General features: G+C 45.7%; 1 protein-coding gene across 5 annotated transcripts in view; it reads right to left on the bottom strand.

Moving 5' to 3' along the window:
* Nucleotides 1-20,259, bottom strand: part of RNF213 (ring finger protein 213) — a 218,750-nt gene extending 198,491 nt beyond the window's left edge. For 2 of the 5 annotated variants that reach the window (XM_083181465.1, XM_083181462.1), the window contains exons 1-4: nucleotides 20,011-20,259; nucleotides 12,413-12,570; nucleotides 8,809-8,972; nucleotides 701-1,801 (exon numbers count right to left, since the gene is read on the bottom strand). In XM_083181465.1, coding sequence (XP_083037591.1) covers nucleotides 701-1,801; nucleotides 8,809-8,972; nucleotides 12,413-12,518 — 1,371 coding nt within the window. In that variant the 5' untranslated portion in view covers nucleotides 12,519-12,570; nucleotides 20,011-20,259. Of the gene's footprint in view, nucleotides 1-700; nucleotides 1,802-8,808; nucleotides 8,973-12,412; nucleotides 12,571-16,347; nucleotides 16,489-20,010 lie in introns of those variants that run through there. The other 3 variants (XM_083181463.1, XM_083181464.1, XM_083181466.1) reach the window with 3 other exon arrangements.
* Nucleotides 20,260-20,336: the final 77 nt, after the last annotated feature.

A 20,336-nucleotide genomic window follows, 5' to 3' on the forward strand; every position in this document is an offset into this window, starting at 1 on the left:
TACCGGCGCTGCTGCCCACACTTAGTTTCCCTGGTGGTCCAGCGGGAGCGGGTGGTGTACCAGCCGTCCACTGCTAGCGCAGCCCAGCGGTCCCCCCCACCAGGCTGCTACAGGCACTATGCGCATTTGTGCGTGCACGGTCGCCCTAGTTCGCGGGGTCAGCTGCGGTCACACCCGTGAGTGGTTTGCAGCTGCCGGGCCCGGGGGATGGAACAGCAGTGCGGGTATCTAATAGAATGTAAAGTGTCAAAAATAGAATTTAAAAAATGCATCCCCTCTCTAAAGGTACATGTTGGCTCCTGCCAGCACTGAAAAAATGGAGCTTCCTGGCCTGGATGTGGGATAGAGGAGGGGAGGAGTCTGGCTGCCTGGGAAGCAGCAAGTTTAACCTTTTCTACTGCCGGATTGCTCACTCTCCCACTCACTACCCTACGTTAACCCTGTGCCTCCTGACGTGTCCCAAAGAATAAAGCAAATTCTCTCTTTAATGGAGAAAACCATGTGCTACGTGCATAAAAATAAAGCAGACAGTATTTACCCTGCACAGAAACAAAATAACTCACACAAGTTTTACTCTCTCTGGACATGTACAGTAAGATCTGCCCCCCTGCAGTGCACATGGTTTTGTCCACTAGAGAGAGAATTTGCTTTTGCCAGTGAACCAGAATCAGGCCCAATACACAAAACAGTTTTTGTTTACCTCTGAATTTTTGTTAGAATTTTCATTTTGTTGAGTTTTGTTTTCTTTATTGTGTTTTTCATCTTTTTCCTTTTTGTTGCTGTTTTGGGTCAAATTATCAGAGACTGTTGCGGGACTGTTCTTAGTAGCGTCATTAGTTTTCTTGTCATAGTTTTTATTATTTTTTGGCTCGGATTTAGACTCCTCTTCAGTTGTTTTATTATTACTCAGTTTATTTTTCTTGTTTTTGTTCGCATTTCTTGAAGCAAGATTAGAAGTGCTTACTTTACTGTCCTCTTTACTACTGCCATTGGCACTGATGCCAGGTGTTTCTATGCTACTTTTACTTTTTGATTTATTTTCATTTTCCATTCCATCAATAGTTCCTTTGTTAGAAGTTTTTCCTCCTGTCCCTTGGTCCTTTTTATTTTGTTTACTTCCATTGCCGTTGTCATCGTTTATATCTTGGTCAAAAATGCCACTCTTATTTGTCAGTTTGGCTGTGGATTCACTGGATAAATCATCTTTTTGTTCAAGGAAGTCCTCGTTTCTGGAGTCTTCTTTCTTTGTTGTTGTGTCATCTTCTACATTAATAGCGATAGAAGTATCCCTTTCAGGGTTTTTATTTGTGAACACATCATTCTGGTTTTGCCTATCCTCACATTCCCTTTGTTCTTGCCCACTGAAGATAACCGTGTTTCCTTCAATAACTGTATTAGTAGTCAAATGTTTATCACTTTGCGTTAAGTTACAAGAAAGTTCCTTGTCTATGGACTCTTGTGCTTCAGTTACAGTGTCTACTGCGTATTCCTCTTTGGTCATTAAAGCTACTTCATGTTGTCTTGTTCCTTTAAGGCCTTGTAATTCTTTTGATGGTTGACTATAATCTTGTACCACTGAATCCAGTGATCCAACTTCAACTGGTATATGGCCAGCTGGAATATCTTTAGGTAATAAAGAAGGTGAATTGTCACTGTTAATGGACTCCCTGGGGTTGTCATTGCCATTTTCATCTCCAAAATCCTCAGCAATGCATTCAAAAGACGAGGGAAGAGACATAGAGGAAGTGGTTGAGTCATGGTCAGCGCTAGTGCCCGTTTTGTTTTTCTTACGGTTTCTTTTCTGTAAATAAAAAAAAGAGAGAGAAGAACTGTAATGCTAATTCTACTATTTAAATACTGGACTTTCTGTTTCAATAGTGGAGAAATTAAGTGTGAGGTCCCCTTACAAAAAAAAAAAAGGTACTTGTTTCCTAGCACGGCGCCCACATTTTGTACGTACGGTACCGTACAGATATCGCGTCGCATGCCGTGTTAGAATGACATGCGATGCGTGCAATGCGATTTTAGTACCGTTCACGTTCCCGCTCACTGACATTCCCGCCCCCTGTTGGATTCTGTCAGAAATTACTCTGAGGTGATTTTCTGTGACTACTGGAAGCATCACTCAGAGCTCCTGCTGGTGTATTAATATATGCTATTAAATATTGATATGGCAGCATCATTGGATATCTTCACCTTGCCTCAGTCCGAGGAAGAGGCGATTAAGTTCTTTCAGGACCATGGACTTCTCTCAGTCGCCGCAAATTGTGCTAATAGCCACACGATGCGCCTCGCAGTTAAGGAGGCGATGTGGCGGTGCCACGTGAAGGCATGCCGACTTAAGGTCAGTTTGCGAGCGCCGCAATGGTTCCCTGGCTGCCGGTTAGCGTTTCTCACACTGGTACGGTTCCTGTACTCGTGGGCACAGGAGATGACGTCTGTGGAGTATTGTGCGCAGCAGCTCCACATCTCCAAGAAAACCACAGTGCTGTACAACCGCTGGGTCAGGGAGGCATGTGCCCTAGATGTCATGGTGCAGCCACAGCGGCGCATCAGTGGGCCAGGGATAATCGTGGAATGCGATGAGACATTGTTTGTCAAAAGAAAGAATAATGCCGGAAGAATTTTAACAGTGGATCTTTGGCGGTATATGCCGGGAAACTGGACAATGTTTTCTGTAAATGGTGGCCACCCGGGATGCGGCCACACTGATGAACTGCATCATGCGTAATGTAGAGGCAGGCACAAATGTGTACACCGACTGCTGGAGGGCATATAGCTCTGAACAATTACAACAGGCTGGGTACCACCATATCACTGTTAATCACAGATATAACTTTATTGATCCAGCAACAGGTGTTCACACACAAACTGTGGAGAGGTTGTGGGGCCAATGCAAATGGCTCAACAAGCGCCAAAGAGGAACAGCCAGGCATCAGCTTGAATCTTACCTCATAGAATTTATGTGGCGAAAGACACTGGGCGCTCAGGATCCTTTCAAAAGGATTCTGGAAGCACTTAAACTGCTCCCAAAGGACGAATACGTTTGTGTGAATGTTTTCTTAATGTTAATGTTTCTTGTTGTAATCAATTATCAATCATTCTTCTAATCGATGTTATGAATTAATTATGATTATTTAATTTCTTTAAGTAAATATCAGTTTAACGTTAACACATGTTGTCATTATTTTGTCAGTTATATGATAATGCAGTTATATGATAATGCAGGTGTGAAAGTGTTCCTAAAACTCTTCCACTATTCACGCCACCCTGAAGAGTGGCGAGCGCAGCGAGCCACCAAGCCCGAAGCATGGCGAGCACAGTGAGCCACACGAGGGGACGCGGATGCGTATTCCGCATGCGCTCGCCACACTTCAGGCTCGTTTGCTCGCTGCGCTCACTACACTATCTAAAATCAACTCCACACCGACGTGGATAGTGGGGGTATGAAAAGGTCGGAGGACGCATTCCCCTGCGCTCGCCACGCTTCGGGGTGGCGTGGATAATGGGGGTGACGCAATAAAAAGGTGCTTACATCACATGCTATACTATGCACAAATCACATCTCATTGCATCACAAGGCATAGTAAGCACCCATCACATCTCATGGCATGGGTGCTTATACAATCAAATATCGCATCGCATTTGGTGCCATGCGATCCTATGCGATATTTAATTGTATAAGCACTCCTGGGCACTTAATATGAACATCGCATCGCACAGCACTATACACGGTACACGATGCGATGCAATTTCCCTACGCAGAATAGCCCACTAAGCAATTTATTCCAAGTTTTTAAACTAGCTCACGCCAAGATCCATGCCAAGGCTCCCCTTCACACATCCTCATTTAAGAGGCCTATATCAGTGATTTTCAACCTTTTTACCTTGTGACACACTAAATAAGATATTAAACTTGCCAAGGCACACCATGAAGTCCCCACAGGGCAAAATACATTGGCCCCCACAAGAAAAAAAAAACAACAACAAAAACAATCACACTGGTCCCCACAGGTAACAAAAATAAAATACATTGGCCCTTTACATGAAAAGAGACCAGTAAATAACAGTTGAACTGGTGGTGTCTGTAAACTGGTTTGGGCATCTCTAGATCTGGGGGCACACTTGAGAACAGCTCAAGGCACAGTTGTTGAAAAACACTGGTCTATGTACTAAGCCTTGGAGAGTAATAAAGTGGAGAAAGATAAAGTGGAAAGAGAATGTATCAGCCAATCAGATCCTAAGTGCCATATTAGAGGCTGTGTTTAAAAAATGAGTAAGGAGCTAATCGGTTCACAGTATGTATCTTCACTGTATCTCTCACCTAGGCTTAGTACATACACCCCGTAAGTCATAAAAGAAACATTAATTTGTGAGGTGCCCTACCCTCCACTAAGGCGTGGTGGGAGAATAAAATAGTGTGGTGAGGCACCGTGCCCGAAGCATGGCGAGCGCAGCAAGCGATGGGAGGGGGCACTGTACACTTATACGGGTTTCATGTCGACCTATGTCAACATACAGACCAACAAAATATGAATAACTTGTGTATACTTTTTGACCATTTCTGTATTTTAAATAGGAAAAAAATTTAGAGATAGCGCTGAGCCAAGTGTATATCTAGTTGTTATTTATTAACAAGTAAAAATTAGTTTTGCTTATGTAAAAACATATAATAAACAATTCAATTACATATAAGTACCGGCCAGTACTACACAAAAAAATAAGAATAAAAAAAAAACGGTACTTATGTAATATCTGGGCTCCCGTTTTTCTTATGAGACCGCATCCGCTCGCCACGCTTCGGGCACGGTGGCTCGCTGCGCTCGCCACACTATATAAAATCAACTCCATGCGTAATTGGATAGTAGGGGTATGAAAAAATGGGATGCATTTAACATGGGAGCCCAGATAATACATAAGTACCAAAAAAACAACAACAAAAAAACTCTTAAAAACAAATGAACTCCTTAGTTGAGGTTAGTAAGGCTCATTTATATGATGTTTCTCCTGGTAACTTTAAATTAATAACACGGTTTTGTATCCCAAAGTTTTTTTAGCTCTCTCACAGCTACTTCAGGTGATTTGTTAGTTAGCATGCATGCTTATAAGATTAGTAGGGGTTACAGTCATTAGTATGACAGAAACAGGACAAAGCTCAGTTGAGCTGTAACTTGCCACTTTTTCCAGCTGAGTCCTTTGAAGTTAAGGTGGTGGTATCCCGGCTGCTGATTCCCTGCATAGCAGAGCAGCCCTTCAGGGTTCTTCCACGCTCAGGGTTGGGCAGTTAGAAAAGTTGTGTAGTGGTACCGGCACTTGTGTAGTCTCCTTTAGGGTCTCCTTAACGCGTTTCCCCGCCTCTCGCTCGGCGGCTTCCTCAGAAGGATAAAATCTTATAAGCATGCATGCTAACTAACAAATCACCTGAAGTAGCTGTGAGAGATCTAAAAAAAAAACTTTGGGATACAAAACTAACCGTGTTATTAATTTAAAGTTACCAGGAGAAACATCATATAAATGAGCCTTACTAACCTCAACTAAGGAGTTCATTTGTTTTTAAGAGGTTTTTTTTTTTTTTTTTTGTGTAGTACTGGCCGGTACTTATATGTAATTGAATTGTTTATTATATGTTTTTACATAAGCAAAACTAATTTTTACTTGTTAATAAATAACAACTAGATATACACTTGGCTCAGCGCTATCTCTACATTTTTTTCCTGTTTTTGTGCCTCAATCGGTGGAGTATCCCCTTAATAGAGACAGCTGCAGACCCAAGGGAGCTATAACATAGACCTGGGCTCTGATACATTTTCTTTTTCTGTATTTTAAATGTCTGTATTTTGACCTTGTAGTTATTTTGACCGTCGGTCAATGGTTGTCGGTATTATGACCGTCGGGATTTCATACCGAATCCAATTCAGATTATGACATACAGTGTTTTCAGTTCATATTATGCCATATTGCAGTATCCATAGTTTATATTATGTACCATTATAATGCCCACCAATGCACGCTATATCATATCATACCAGGGGCATTACTAGATATATTGTAGGCCCCAAGGCAAAGTTAGTAAGGTCACTGTGTACCACTTATTGAAGAAAAAATATATACTGTAACACATGCAACTTTGATAGGGAAGGTGACCTGTATCAGATCTGGGCCCCATTGTAGCTGCACTTCCTGCACCTATAGCAGCTATGCTCTTTCAGCACTTCTGACTCACTTCATCATCTCTACTCACTTCACCAACTTTGTTCCCCTTTTCCCACCACCCCTGTATCCTCCCCCCCTCCCCCCCACACACACACACACACACACACACACACACACAACAGGGCATGAGTGTTTAAAGAGCCTTAGGGCTCGTAGCACTTATTTTAATTTATTGCAGCACATATAACTATATTTCTTTTGGTACTTGTTTCCTAGAACGGCCACAATCGCGGGCATTGTGTACCTTAAAGTTAAGGTACACGATGCCCCCGATGGACCCGATTTCCTTTGAAATCAGGTCCATTTTACCGGCAAAGGCAAAATCGCGGGCATCGCGTCGGTCGCGTGCATTAACATGGTCCCCGACGCGACCGACGCGATGGCCGCGATTTTGCCATAGGCTTCAATGTTCAATTTTTAACATTGAAAATCGGGAGCATCACGTCGGTCTTGTGCCATTATAAGATGAGATGGACTTGATTAAGTCCATCTCACATAGGAAACAATGTGAAATGGGCCAATATGACCCATTTCACATTGTATATGGCCCCGTCGTTACCCCACGATTGACGCCAACCCGAAGCGTGGCGAGCGCAGCGAGCCCGCGAGGGGCGGCGGTGCGCGTCCTCCGACCTTTTCATACCCCTACTATCCACGTCGGCGTGGAGTTGAGAATATAAAGTGTGGCGAGCGCAGCGAGCCACCGAGCTCGTAGCGTGGCGAGCGCAGTGAGCCCCGCGAGGGGACGCGTATACCTGTGAAGTTATACGGGTGCGCTAACCACGCTTCGGGCTCGGTGGCTCGCTGCGCTCGCCACACTTTATATTCTCAACTCCACGCCAACATGGATAGTAGGGGTATGAAAAGGTCGGAGGACACGCACCACCGCCGCTCGCCACGCTTCGGGTTCGCGTCAATCATGGGGTGGCGTTGAGGGGGTAAAATTGGGGGTCTGGGGAATATTTTACATTGAATCCAATGTAAAATAGGGTCCCAGGGACCCTATTCACATTTGATTCAATGTAAAAATAGGGTCGATCGCATCGCATGCGATTTGGTCGCATACGATGCGACCGACGCGATTTTTCCGACACGACCACCCCGATGCAAATCGGGGTGGCCGTGCTAGGAAACAAGTACCTTTATTTTTTGCATATCCGACATCCTGTACAAACTCTAATGTTTATAACCCTCAGGCTGCTGACCAATTTAAACAAAAGCTACCTAAAACGTATCCTCAATGGGGACGATTACCACTTGAGATAAATACTGCAATCAGAAGCGGTGCAAATACATATTTTTGTAATGGTATCCGGATGATTGCTCAACATTGTCTAGGTCGAGTTTTTTGAACTTTAACATCTTTGTGTACTCAGATTGGGAATGGTAAAGGGGTCAGAAGCAAGACAGGTGAGGTGAGGTTACACGCTACACTAATTGGGAGTCCCATATGGCCAGGTGTCAGCATTGACACAAACAAACTGGGGGAAAAAAATTCCTATGTTGACTTTTTGTGTGTCTACTTTTTTTGGGCAATGTGGACCATTTGTCAATGTCGATCTAGTGCACGTCGACCGTCAACCTAGGACCTGTTTATCCTACAGTATGATTCACATCCTTTACAAATCTAAAGCTAGGTACACAAAGAACCGGCCGATCAGACCAACATATGGCTAAGAACGGAGCATATTGGGTAGCGTAAAAGCCCGATATGTGGGTGGCTGTGACCGCTAGCGACATCGTCAGGTTTAATGTGCTGCACATCAAATCTGATGATATCACTTGGAACACCAATAAGGGACAAAACAGTGATCGTCCCATCCTTCATTTACATCGCTCAATGGGCACTAAGACTGAAATATAGGCTGGGCAGACGTTGCTCCAGTGTGTGCCCAGCCTAAGGGGGGTATTCAATGTCAGGGGCACGGCTGTCGAGCTAGCGCGACAGCTGTGCCCCTGTCCCGTTCTCGGTTAGCTCGCCTGGAGCTCGGCAGTCGGGATTCAATGTCCCGGCCGCCGAGCGGCGAGAAGGGGGCGTGGCCGTGAGTTGCGGTCGGGAAGTGACGAGCTGCAGCCGGCAGCTCGTCACTTCCCGGCTGTTCTCGGCAGAACGAGCCCGACAGCTAGAGATGTCGGGCTCATTCTGCCAGGAAACCCTGTTCAATGCTGTCGGGGAAGACAGCATTGAATAGGGCCCCGCAGCCATCTCCCCCGTCGGGAGATGGCTGCGGGAGCTCGAACGAGATTGCATACCCCCCTAAGTCTCTCTGCATGTTACATCTGCCCCACCTGCAGTGCGGCATGCTGTTACCTAGGTTAGCAGTTACTTTTATTTTGCTTTGTTTGTTGCTTTGTTCCTAAATCAGAATGCACCCCAATGTCGTCTATCCTACCAGGGACAGAATGTAACCTCTGTAGCGCTGGGAGGGAATACCGGGTGAGCATTCCTTATCCAAAATGCTCCGGACCAAAAAAAAAAATGGCATAATGGATTATTTCTTTTTTTCTGATTGATTGAATGTCCAGGTGTACAGAATATGAATATGAATTTGCTTAGAATTTTTCTTTAGTAAAAGAAAAGATAAGAAAATCTACCCTCCGTTTCTTAGTCGGTGGACTAATAGCCATCAGTGACTGTGGCTCATCCGTTGCTTTTTCTTCCGCGCTGCTGACAGTTGTTTTGGCTTCATTTGAAATCAGCTCTTCTCCTGGAACCAATGGAATCTCTATCAGGGAAGTTGGGGGTTGGCCTCCATCTCCTGTAGAGGCAATAAATTACACACCAAATAATTATAATTAATATATTTTTGATGTTCATAACAAAACACTTAGGGGCCGATTCTGGATCCCTCATTGTGATCCGAATTCGACCCCTGCTGTAATGGTCGGGGGTTTGTGCATGCATGCGGATATTCATCGCCAGGAAATAGCGACATGCGGGGCTATGGCCCCTACACACACAGCAATGTACGGCCATTTTCTGAGCTATGCTGTAAAATTAAGTAACATCACTCAGAATATGGCAGGAGAAATCATTTGATGGTGAGCGGTTGCCGTCTCCAGTGCTTGTATGCTGCGATGTTTGCAGCATACCGGGAAAACCAGAATCCTGGCCCTTATAGTATATAATACAATGTTAATTGCCCACAAATCAGCCTTTCATATATTTCGTGACACTTGAAAACTATTGCTCCGGTCGAGATACTATAATCAACAGTAATCAGATATTTGGTGGGATTATTCTGTACCATTTCTTTTCTCCCAAATGTAGGAATGTACGAAACAAAAATAACTAAGTTGCTGACTGAAGTCTGCCGATTGCCCGCATGCTATGCTGCTTTCACATTGCCTAAACGTTTAAGACCCGGTATTTCGAAGCGGTATTTAAAACGGGTCTGAGCCACTAAACCCCTTTCACATTGCAGGTGAAAACCGTTTTAATTAACCCCCAAGGAACACGTTTCAAGCCATAGAAATAGAGGCGTTCACACTGCATAAAAAACGGCTCTGAAACCTATAGGACACTGTTTTTTAATCGTTTTAGCAATACCAGTATTTCTTAAACGGTTAAAGCACCCTGGAGCTTTCACACTGCAGTTCTAACCGTTTTAAAAGGCAAAAAAAATGGCAATATACCATTTAAGAGCTGCAGTGTGAAAGGGGTATTACTGAAGTATGCGATATTAGTGCCCAGTATTTTGTTACTTATACCCCGTTCTCACTGCCTCAAAAACCTGGGTATTTGCCAGGGCAAGCGGTAATTTCCCATGTCATGTCTCAATGTGAACGGGTGTAATGCCCCGGTAATTTGACACTGGGTTTTTGCAGGGTTTTTCCTTGGAAATACACGGGTGTATGGCAGTGTAAACAGGCTAGACACGGGTTATTCTCACAAGATGCAAAAAAGCAAGCTCATGGCATTGCTCAAAGCTGCTTTTTAAACAGCCAATCACAGCTGCTCTTAGATTGCACACACTTGTTGGCAGGCAGACCAGGGGAAGCAGTGTAAAGGGGCAGATACAAGAATTTCCTGCGTCTAAGGTGCAATATGAATGGGGTCTGTAGAGCGGAGATGCTCTTTGCCCCACCACTAACACGGGAACAAAAACCCGGGATTATGCAGGGGCGGCAATGAGAACGTGGTATTATCCTATCTTGTCACAGAAGAAATCTCTTACTTCCTTATCTCAAACATTAACAAACTGTATAATGATGTTATTTTCTTTGCCCACTGTAAGTATTGCAATGGTGTCGCTTTCAGGAAATGGGTCATAGCATCTCCGAGACAGATGAGCCTGGATTTATGACAAAACTGATTTAAACCAGCACGATACACCCATTTATTCCATTCACATGAATGAATACTTATGGGGCCTCCACACAGAGCAAAGTGTGTAGATGAGCGTTCTGAGCGATGTGCCAGTGATGTGTGCTGAGAACACTGGCCCAGACCGATTAATACCCAGAAGGCGGGTTATTAACTGCCGGGAGATAGAGATGCGCGGGGCTGTGCATCACTTTCGCTATGGCCCCTACACACACAGTGATGGGGGGCCATTTTCTGAACAATGTAGTAAAATTAAGTAACATCGCTCAGAAACTGGCCTGAAGTCGCTACGTGTGTAGGCCCCATTAGGGTCTGTTTCAGCCCCGGTCGCAGATCTGCAAAAATCACTATTCGGCAACATTTAGAGATCTCAGCATGCGCCACTGCGCAAACACTTAAGGCCCCCATACACTAGTCCGACTTGTCCTAAGGACCCCCGGCAGTATATCCCTGGAGAGCTGTCAGTGGTGGGGGGGCGGGCAGGGGGGTCCGTGAGGCGTGGGGTAGGCAGGGGGATCCCTGCGGGGCTGGGCAGTAAGTAGGCGGAGTCTGTGCTACGGATGGGAACTAACTAGCGCTATTCGCCAGGCGGTAAACTGGTTTGGGCATCTCTAGATCTGGGGGCACACTTGAGAACAGCTCAAGGCACACTAGTGTTCCACGGCACAGTGGTTGAAAAACACTGGTCTAGGGGATAAATTCACTAAAGATTCTAAAAATGCAAAAAGATTCTGCCTATTATTTCTCTGTTGCATCCTAGAAAATGATAGAAAAAAAGAATCTGATTGGTTGCTATGGGCAACATCGCCTCTTAATTTTTAGAAGCTTTAGTAAATTTACTCCTAGAAGTTCAAGATAGTCACCAAACACCCAGAAGAGTAGGAGACAACCCCACATCCCGCCCCATTCCTAGTGACATGGAGCACAATATTAGAATTGCAGAATTTTGGCCCTGCATTATGCTGAAAGGGGTTGAAGAGAAGCATCCATCATAAGGGTGGTTAGTTGCATCTCTGCTCTGGGCACACTGATCCCCTTTCACATCGCACAAATAACCCGTGACAGACCTGGGTTGGTGAGGTGTTGACCTGACTTGAACGCTCCACACCGAATAACCCGGGTCGACCAACCCGGCATTTCTGTATAATGGGTGACCCGGGTTTACTCTGAATGCGTCGGACTGGGTCCAACCAGGTTTGCGATGGGAAAGGGGTATAACAGACAAGACAATAAAAAGCCCTGTACACACACATCGATTTGCTTTTGATTCGATGTTAGATTCGATTTTCTATTAGATCTGGCACTAGATCTTTCCATTCGATTTGGTATTAGATCTGTACTTTTGCATTCGATATCGAATTCGATATACATTCATGGTACATTGTACACATTCGATTTACTAGATCGAATTCGATATTTCCTTGGCTGCACAGTAGATTTTTCGGTACTTATTTGTTAGTTGGGCGCCCACTAAGCTATTTGCTTAGTTTTCCGCGTACGCTCGCCACGCTTCGGACTCGGTGGCTTGCTGCGCTCGCCACACTATATAAAATCAACTCCATGCTGACATGGATAGTGGGGGTATGAGCGTACAACTATAGTGGGGGCCCAACTAACATATAAGTACCGATTTTTCTGTTCGATTTTGTGAAAACGGGAGCGTGCATCGAATCGAATGTAGATCGAAAGTGACACAAAAACCATTCGATATCGTTTAAGATTCGATTTTGCTTCCATAAGCAAAATCGAATCGAAAATAAAAAAATAAATAAAAATTTCACAGTCTCCATGAATTGCATTTTAGACTAGTATAGTCAATTGGGTGCAGTATTGGATCAGTTATCTATATACACAGAGAAAGGTGTTCCTTACCTTGAGCTCCTGTGCTGGGTATGGGAGTAAAAAGGCGAAAGCCACAGTCACTGCAGAACTTGGGTAATTTCTCTGGAGATTCGTAATTGCAATGCGGGCACCTCATTTTCTACAGTAGAGGACGATCCGGCATCCAAACCGATGCCTACCTCAGCAGCCTACAGCACAAGATTGGGAAGGGCAGTGCAGATAAAGAATACAGTCACAAGGAGAATGAGTCATGTGTTCTCACATTACTTTCACTTTCCATATGTAGAAAACAAAACTTCAGGGTTATCCAGAACTCTCAGCCAACCACATGATAATCCTCTCCCCTGATAGATAAAAGCCCATGCCTGTCGTGGCACTTACATCATGTAAAACCTCATACAATCATTGTGGTTATTACAGGGTTGCCTTACCTCCCGGAATGGGCAGTAGTAGGCTCCTGAAAACCGATTCCTCCCTCCCCCCCCCCCCAGTTTTTTATATAGCGCATACATATTCTGCAGCGCTTTTCAGAGAATATTTGTACATTCAAATTAGTCCCTGATCTTTGCTTCAGGGAGACAGGCAGGGAGCGGGCAGTGTGGGGACAGGGTACTTCCCTGCCCGTCCCCACTTCAGGGAGAAAGGCAGGGCTTCCGACAAAATGGGGCGTGTGAGAGCATCTCCTGCGTGCGCACCCCATTCTGTTGGACTCCAGCAGCTGGCGAGGGGTGGCACATGGTGATAGAATCAACAGGAGCTGCCCTATTGAGAGTGGTTCCATCTGTATATAAAGTAACCCAATGTCTGTCCAGCTCCAGTTAGCAAGTGATCAGCTTCCTGAATATCTGGAAACTGCACGCATCTCAGAAATGGGATTGTCTCTACCTACTTGCATAATAAAGTATGAAAAAAACACCTTTGAAAAAAAAAAAAAAAAATTGTGAAAACCCATGTTGACTTTTTTCCTGTCGACCTATTACTTGTGTCAACCTTTTAACGTCCATGTGCACTGCAGGTGGGGCAGATGTAACTTGTGCAGAGAGAATTAGATTTGGGTGGGGTTTTGCTTTAAAGTGAGCTCTATATTGCAGTGTAAACAAAGCAGTCAGTATTTACCCTGCACAGAAACAAAATAACTCACCCAAATCTAATTCTCTCTGCACAAGTTACATCTGCCCCACCTGCGGTGCACATGGTTTTGTCCATTTGAGATGGAATTTGCCTTTGCAAGCGAACCAGATTAAGGGCCATTGTCTGTGAGCTATACCACACCCAATACATATATGATACTGTAGGTTACATCAGACATCAGCCTCAAGGTATTAAATGTAATACAAATTATAAGTACAGTAACTCTCAATTAAATGTAAATAATATCTAAATGTCATGTTCAGTCTAGCCTGCTTAATTAGCTTGTAACATAATTAGGATGTGGTGTTAATGGTACAGGTGAGGCACTGATCTGTGTCCTGCCCTAGGCGTTCTAACCTGACAGGTTATGTTTGATTGCGCCTACTACAGGGAAACGGTTATACTAACGGGATGAACAGGCGAGATACAAACTCAGGCAGCTGCGTCTGCATCATCGCTCCTCCCTGTACCATATTGATGTTCACTGTCCACATCCTCACTATTGCTATACCCCTACAGGATCCTGATAATGCCCCATCCAACCACTGCACATGGGGATTATTATGCATGATTAATATCGTTAGGAGGAGTTTGAGGGATAATGAGATGGAGTAAAATGTCTCTACTGTAATGATAGGCAACCTGTGGCACTATACATTTCAGCATGCCTCGCCACAAATTTTCTGTTAGCATACCAAAACTAAGTAGAACAGCTGCATGCTGCAATTTTGTTACAGGTTGCCTACCCCTACTCATACCTCTCAACATTATAACAAGCCATGTGCGAAGCGGAAAGAGGCCTGGCGTGGCAATGTTGTCTCCGCTATGTGGGTATGGGTTGGGAGGAATGTCTACTGAACGGCAATAAGTGACAGCAGACTTTGGGGGACATTTATCAAAGCTTGCAGAGAGAACGTACTAACCAATCAGCTTCTGTTATTTTTTTTAAACAGTCTGGATCATGATCGTTAGAAGCTGTCACCCACATTCCAGACGCGTCAAAGGCCACAGCAGGCCGTCTTTCCCGATATCAGGCTATTTTTATCAGCCAAATTGTGATAGTGTAAGAAGCTGTGGACCCCTTTTGGTGCCATATAAATCAATAAAATTCCTCACCAAAAGTGAAATATATGTGAATCACAGTGTTGATTTTTTTCTTTTTTTACTGCTTTTAAAGCTGCTGAATAAGTCTACTAGGTCGACAGGCAGCAAGGTCGACATGGGTCTAGGTTGACATGGGTCTAGGTCGACACAAGCATTAGGTCGACATGGGCAAGGTCGACAGTCAAAAGGACGAAATGGAGTTTTTCACAGTTTTTTACCCAAATGTCGACATAGTTTGAAGTGCTAGCTACGTTCGGCGCACTATTTTATTCTCCCACCATGCCCATGAAATACCGCCTGTCGGCACATGTTGGCTCAAAAAAGTGTGAAAAACCCCATGTTGACCTTTTGACTGTCGACCCAGCCCATGTCAACCTAATGCTTGTGTCGACCTAATGACCCGTCGACCTTGACCCATGTTGACATTGCTGCCTGTCGACTTAGTGGTGTCGACCCAATGCTTGTCGACCTAGTTGGTGTAGACCTAATGACCGTATCCTGAAACCACTGATGGTGTAACATCGATGGCCTTCCTTTTGGGTAGGCCATCGATAGGTAGAAGGCTGGACAATCAGAAAGGGTTGGGAGGTTGTGTCATTGCGGGCTGTTACCCCAGGCCAGGCTTGTTCGAAGGATCCAGTGGCTAAGGGTGGCATTTCCATCCCATGCGTTGGTCAGGGGTATAGATCATTTGGTAGATAGCTTGATGGTTGACAAGTATTAGGTCGACATGCAGGAAGGTCGACACTAGCATTAGGTCAGCATGTGGAATGTCGACAGTCAAATGGTCGACATGGGGTTTTTCCACTTTTTTTTTGTCCCTATTTTCAACACAGTTGACATGGACACTGAAACGTAGCATCGCATCCCCTTGCATGGCTCACCATGCGTCGGCACACTATTTTATTCTCCCACCACGCCCTAATGGATGGTAGGGCATGAAATACATCCTGTTGGCACATGTCGGCTCTAAAAAAAAAAGAGTGGAAAACCCCATGTCGATCTTTTGACTGTCGACCTTCCCAATGTCGACCTAATTACCCTGTCGACCTGCAATCATGTCAACCTTATAGTGTTGACCATCTGCTTGTAGACCTAGTGACAGTATCCCTTGGTCAGTATGGCCGCTTGTGGCATCGCACCCATACTGCATTTTCGGTACCTGTGTAGTTTCACGGCGGCACTGCCCACGGATCACATCGTATGCAAATTACATGCGATGTGATTTAGCACACCCCACTATCCACGTTAGCCCGAGGTGTGGCGAGCACAGCGAGCACCGCGAGGGGATGCGGTACGCGGCCTTCGGACCTGTTCTTACCCCCACTATCCACATTGGCGTAGAGTTGATTTTATAAAGTGTGTCGAGTGCAACGAGCCCCACGAGGGGAAACGGACTACACATCAAGTAATCCGCGTCCGTTCGCCACGCTTCGGGCTAGCAAGTTCCTGACAAAGCTACAATTGTCTGTTATAAAAAACAAATAAACATTCATTTGTACACACTCACTGGCTACACAGGCATTGCACAACTCATCATGTGACTGAACTTTGAACTAGTAATAACTCAGATGATATGTAAGCCATTATAGCCAAATCAGAGGGATAACCTCACTGCATGCCACTTTACAGTCCAGTCAAGAAATACATGATTATATTACATGTAAGGAGCAAAACAAACTCTAACACAGTCCTAAAGAGCACATTACTTGCCAGCAGCACTAGCACACCTGTCTGCTGTAACGCCTGGGGATGCAGCACTGCATGATGTTACATACATGAAGAATCGCACCCACCAATGCACATTGCACAGTGCACACAGCGACACACAGCCTGCAGCTCACCGCAGCAGCAGCAGCAGCACTTCCGCCTTCTCATTACACAGAGGAGTCGACTGGCACAGGAGCAGAGCACGTGACCCACTGCAGCCAACCACCGCTGAGTATGCAAATCTAATATATTGCTCAACAGTAAAGCCTCTTACATTAAAGGAGAAGTGTCCCATAACAGAGTTTTCAGAACTTTGCAAGTCAATGTTAAAATGGCCACTTTGCGGGGGGTTTTTGTACTGTTTATTAGATCTATGTTATACTATTTTTGTGAGGGGGGAATTAACAGTTAAGTGGTTAAACAAAAAATGTCCACAGCTACCATCGATGGCAAAACTCCATTGATTGCAAGGGTTGGGATCATTTGGTCTACATGGGAAAGGTCGACATGGGGACAGGTTGACATGGGTGTAGGTCGACAGGTCATTAGGTCGACACAAGCATTAGGTCGACAGTCAAAAGGTCGACATGGGGTTTTTCACAGTTTTTGTACCCGAATGTCAACAAAGTCGACATGGACACAGATTAAAGTGCATCGCTGCGCTCGCCATGCTTCGGGCACTATGTTATTCTCCCACCACATCCTAGTGGATGGTAGGGCATGAAATACCGCCTGTCGACATGGACACCGAAACGTAACACCGCGTCCCCTCGCATGGCTCGCATGCGCTTGCCGTGCTTTGAGCACGGTGCTTCGGTGCGCTCGGCACACTATTTTATGCTCCCACCACGCCCTAGTGGATGTTAGGGCATGAAATACTGCCTGTCTGCACATGTCGGCTGAAAAAAAAAAAACTGTCAAAAACCCCATGTCGACCTTTTGACTGTTGACCTAGACCAGTGGTAGCCAACTCCAGTCCTCGAGAGCTACCAACAGTGCATGTTGTCCATGTCTCCTCACAGAATCACAAGTGAAGTATTTAGCTCCACCTGTGGATCTTTTAAAATGTGTCAGTCAGTAATCAGTGCAACTGAGTACCTAAAAGGTGAGCTGGAAAACGTGAACTGTTGGTAGCTCTCGAGGACTGGAGTTGGCTACCCCTGACCTAGACCATGTCGACCTAATTCATGTCGACCTAATGACCTGTCGACCTAAAGTCGTGTCGACCTAGACCCATGTTGATGCGTTCATCGAGGCGTTCATTGCCGGCGGCCGCCACTCATCTGCTGTTAATAACAGCAGATGAGTGAGGAGATGGAAGGCTTTTCATAAGGTGCATACACACGGGGGGAGATATATTGCTCAGCCATATATTGCTTGCAATATATGGCTAAGCAATATATTGCTCAGTGTCTCCTTTTCATCAGCGACCAGAGATGGTCGCTGATGAAAAGGAACCTCTGCTGGGGGAGCCGCAGAGGTAATTAGCTGGTCGCAGGAGCAAGCTCCTGCGACCAGTGATTACAATGGGGCAGAAAACGGGAGCGTGCACCTGGCGATTTATCGCTGGTGCGCACTCCATTCACTGGCAATATGGTCGCCTGCGACCATATTCCCAGTGATTATAGCCCATATCGCCCCCGTGTGTACACAGCAATAGTGTCCTGCTATGGAAAATCGTCTACTCCTGAAAAATCACTTAGAGGGGCGGAAATCGCTCAGTGTGTGTATGCATTGTGCGATTTTCAGGACAGCGATTTTCCCCATCATCACTGTGCATACGTGCTGGGCAAAAACGCCCATTGTGTATGCACCTTTACAGCAAAGAGATCAACACTGCAAAGATTTGCAGGTCAAAAGTTCCCACCTAGGAGCCTAGTCTAATGCTGGGTACACATTGTCGCGGCTACCGATATAGCTAACTTTATTGAACGTACACATTGGATGATACTGTATGTACACGATATTGTTAAGGATATCGATAACATCCATATCATCGTGATATAATGATATATAGCCCAGTGTATACCCAGCTGAACCCAGTTGTTCTCAAATTGTTGGTCCTGACCTCAAAGTGGGTCCTCTGATCTATCAGCCAGTGATCCAAGGAGTCTGACAAATCAGTTAATTGTATGTTTCCTTTGGATCACTGGCTAAAGCTGTGTACACACTAAAAGATATATGCAGATCACTTGTTCTGCAGATACAGGTATATATACCTCTCATTGGATCAGCCAGGATTGTGTTCACCATACACACAGCCCAATCCATCCTGTCTGATGTCACAAATGGGTGGGCACATTACATGTTCCTGCCCCGCCGACTCATGTACGGGTGTGCAGCACGATGCACCGATATATCTTTGGGCCAGGGTTGCCGACCCTCCCGGAATTCCCGGGAGTCTCCCGAAAATCGGGTCCCCCTCCCGGCCCCCCGGAAGGGTGGGCAACCCTCCCGGAATCTGGGGGACCCCCCTGAACCCACCGAATCGTGGCATGTAAATGCCGCAATCCGCGGGTCTCAGAGGAGGGGGCGGAGCTAAAATGGCACAATCGCGTCATTTTAGCCCCGCCCCCTCCATGGATATCAGTAATTTCTTCTATTTCCCGTAGAGGGGGCGGGGCTTAATGACGTCACCGTCAAGCCCCGCCCCCCGATCGGGTAAGCAAAGTCTCCTCTCCGGGCTTCTCCCGGAGAGGAGCATTAAAAAGTCGGCAACTCTGCTTTGGGCGATATTTCTGTTGCACAGCCAATGCAAAATATCTGTGAACAACGCCGTTCACATATATATCGCTGGTACACACTGGCCGATGCTCCATTGATATATCGGCCGCTCAATCGAACGGCCAATATATCGGCCAGTGTGTACGAACCTTCAGATCTGAGGATTCATCAGGTAGCTCCGCCCTGCTTCTCCTGTCCACCCAGCAGCAGCTGGTGCTACCAGCAAACTGCACTCCGGGTCCCCCCGCCGGATAGAGGTGAGTGGCACTGGCGGCGGCCGTAACTCTGGGCAGAGCATGTAACCCCTGGCAGAGCATGTTAATCCCATGGCAAAGAGCATGTTAACCCCTGCTAAAGAATGTTAACCCCTGGCAGAGCATGTTAACCCCTGGCAGAGCATGTTAACCCCTGGCAGAGCATGTCACCCCTGGCAGAGAATGTAACCCCTGGCAGAGCATGTTAACCCCTGGCAGAGCATGTTAACCCCTGACAAAGCATGTAACCCCTGGCAGAGCAGGTTAATCCCATGGCAAAGAGCATGTTAACCCCTGGCAGAGAATGTAACCCATGTCAGAGCATGTAAACCCATGGCAACTATGTTAACCCCTGGTAGAGCATGTTAACCCCTGGCATCAAGCATGAAGCCCAAAGCAATGAGCATTTAGGTAAGTGGGTAAGGGTCAACAGTGCGGGGGAGCTCCGTCCATGGGGGCCCCAGGAAGTTGTTGTACCAGGGGCCCAGGATTTCTCTTGGCGGACCTGCCTACACATGGGATTTGCTGAGTGTTCTTCTGAGCGATGCTAGATCACTCAGAAGGCGTGGCTCTAAACACCAATGTAATGGAAAACAGCCGAGCCTGTATTATACTTATAATTATTTAACAACAAACAGAGTACATTGGAAGTTGTTTAAAACACAAACTGAGTATATTTACCAACACCTCAGTGATCACACTCACCTCTCACACTCCTTGTTCACTACTTCAGGACTTCTCGCTCTGCAGGTACCACGCCAGTGGTCTGTGTGTGAATTGTGCAGACACCGGTGTGTAATAGCAGTGCCACTGCCGCTCTCTCCTCCTGACGACTGACTAATACTATAGCACTTCCTGGTTCTCCTCACAGTTTCGTTTTTTGGGAAAACTCTCTGTATTGTTAGTTTCAGTTTCATTTCTCAGCGCCTCGGGGTGTGACCTTCTGCTGCTGCATTCCATCCATGGGCTGACAGTCACTTATGCTGCTTTCAGACCGCATAACTGGCTTTGACCCTGTATTTGGAAACGTT

The sequence above is a fragment of the Crinia signifera genome, chromosome 4, assembly GCF_055691185.1.
Source record: "Crinia signifera chromosome 4, ASM5569118v1, whole genome shotgun sequence".
In the NCBI taxonomy this organism is placed as follows: domain Eukaryota; kingdom Metazoa; phylum Chordata; class Amphibia; order Anura; family Myobatrachidae; genus Crinia; species Crinia signifera.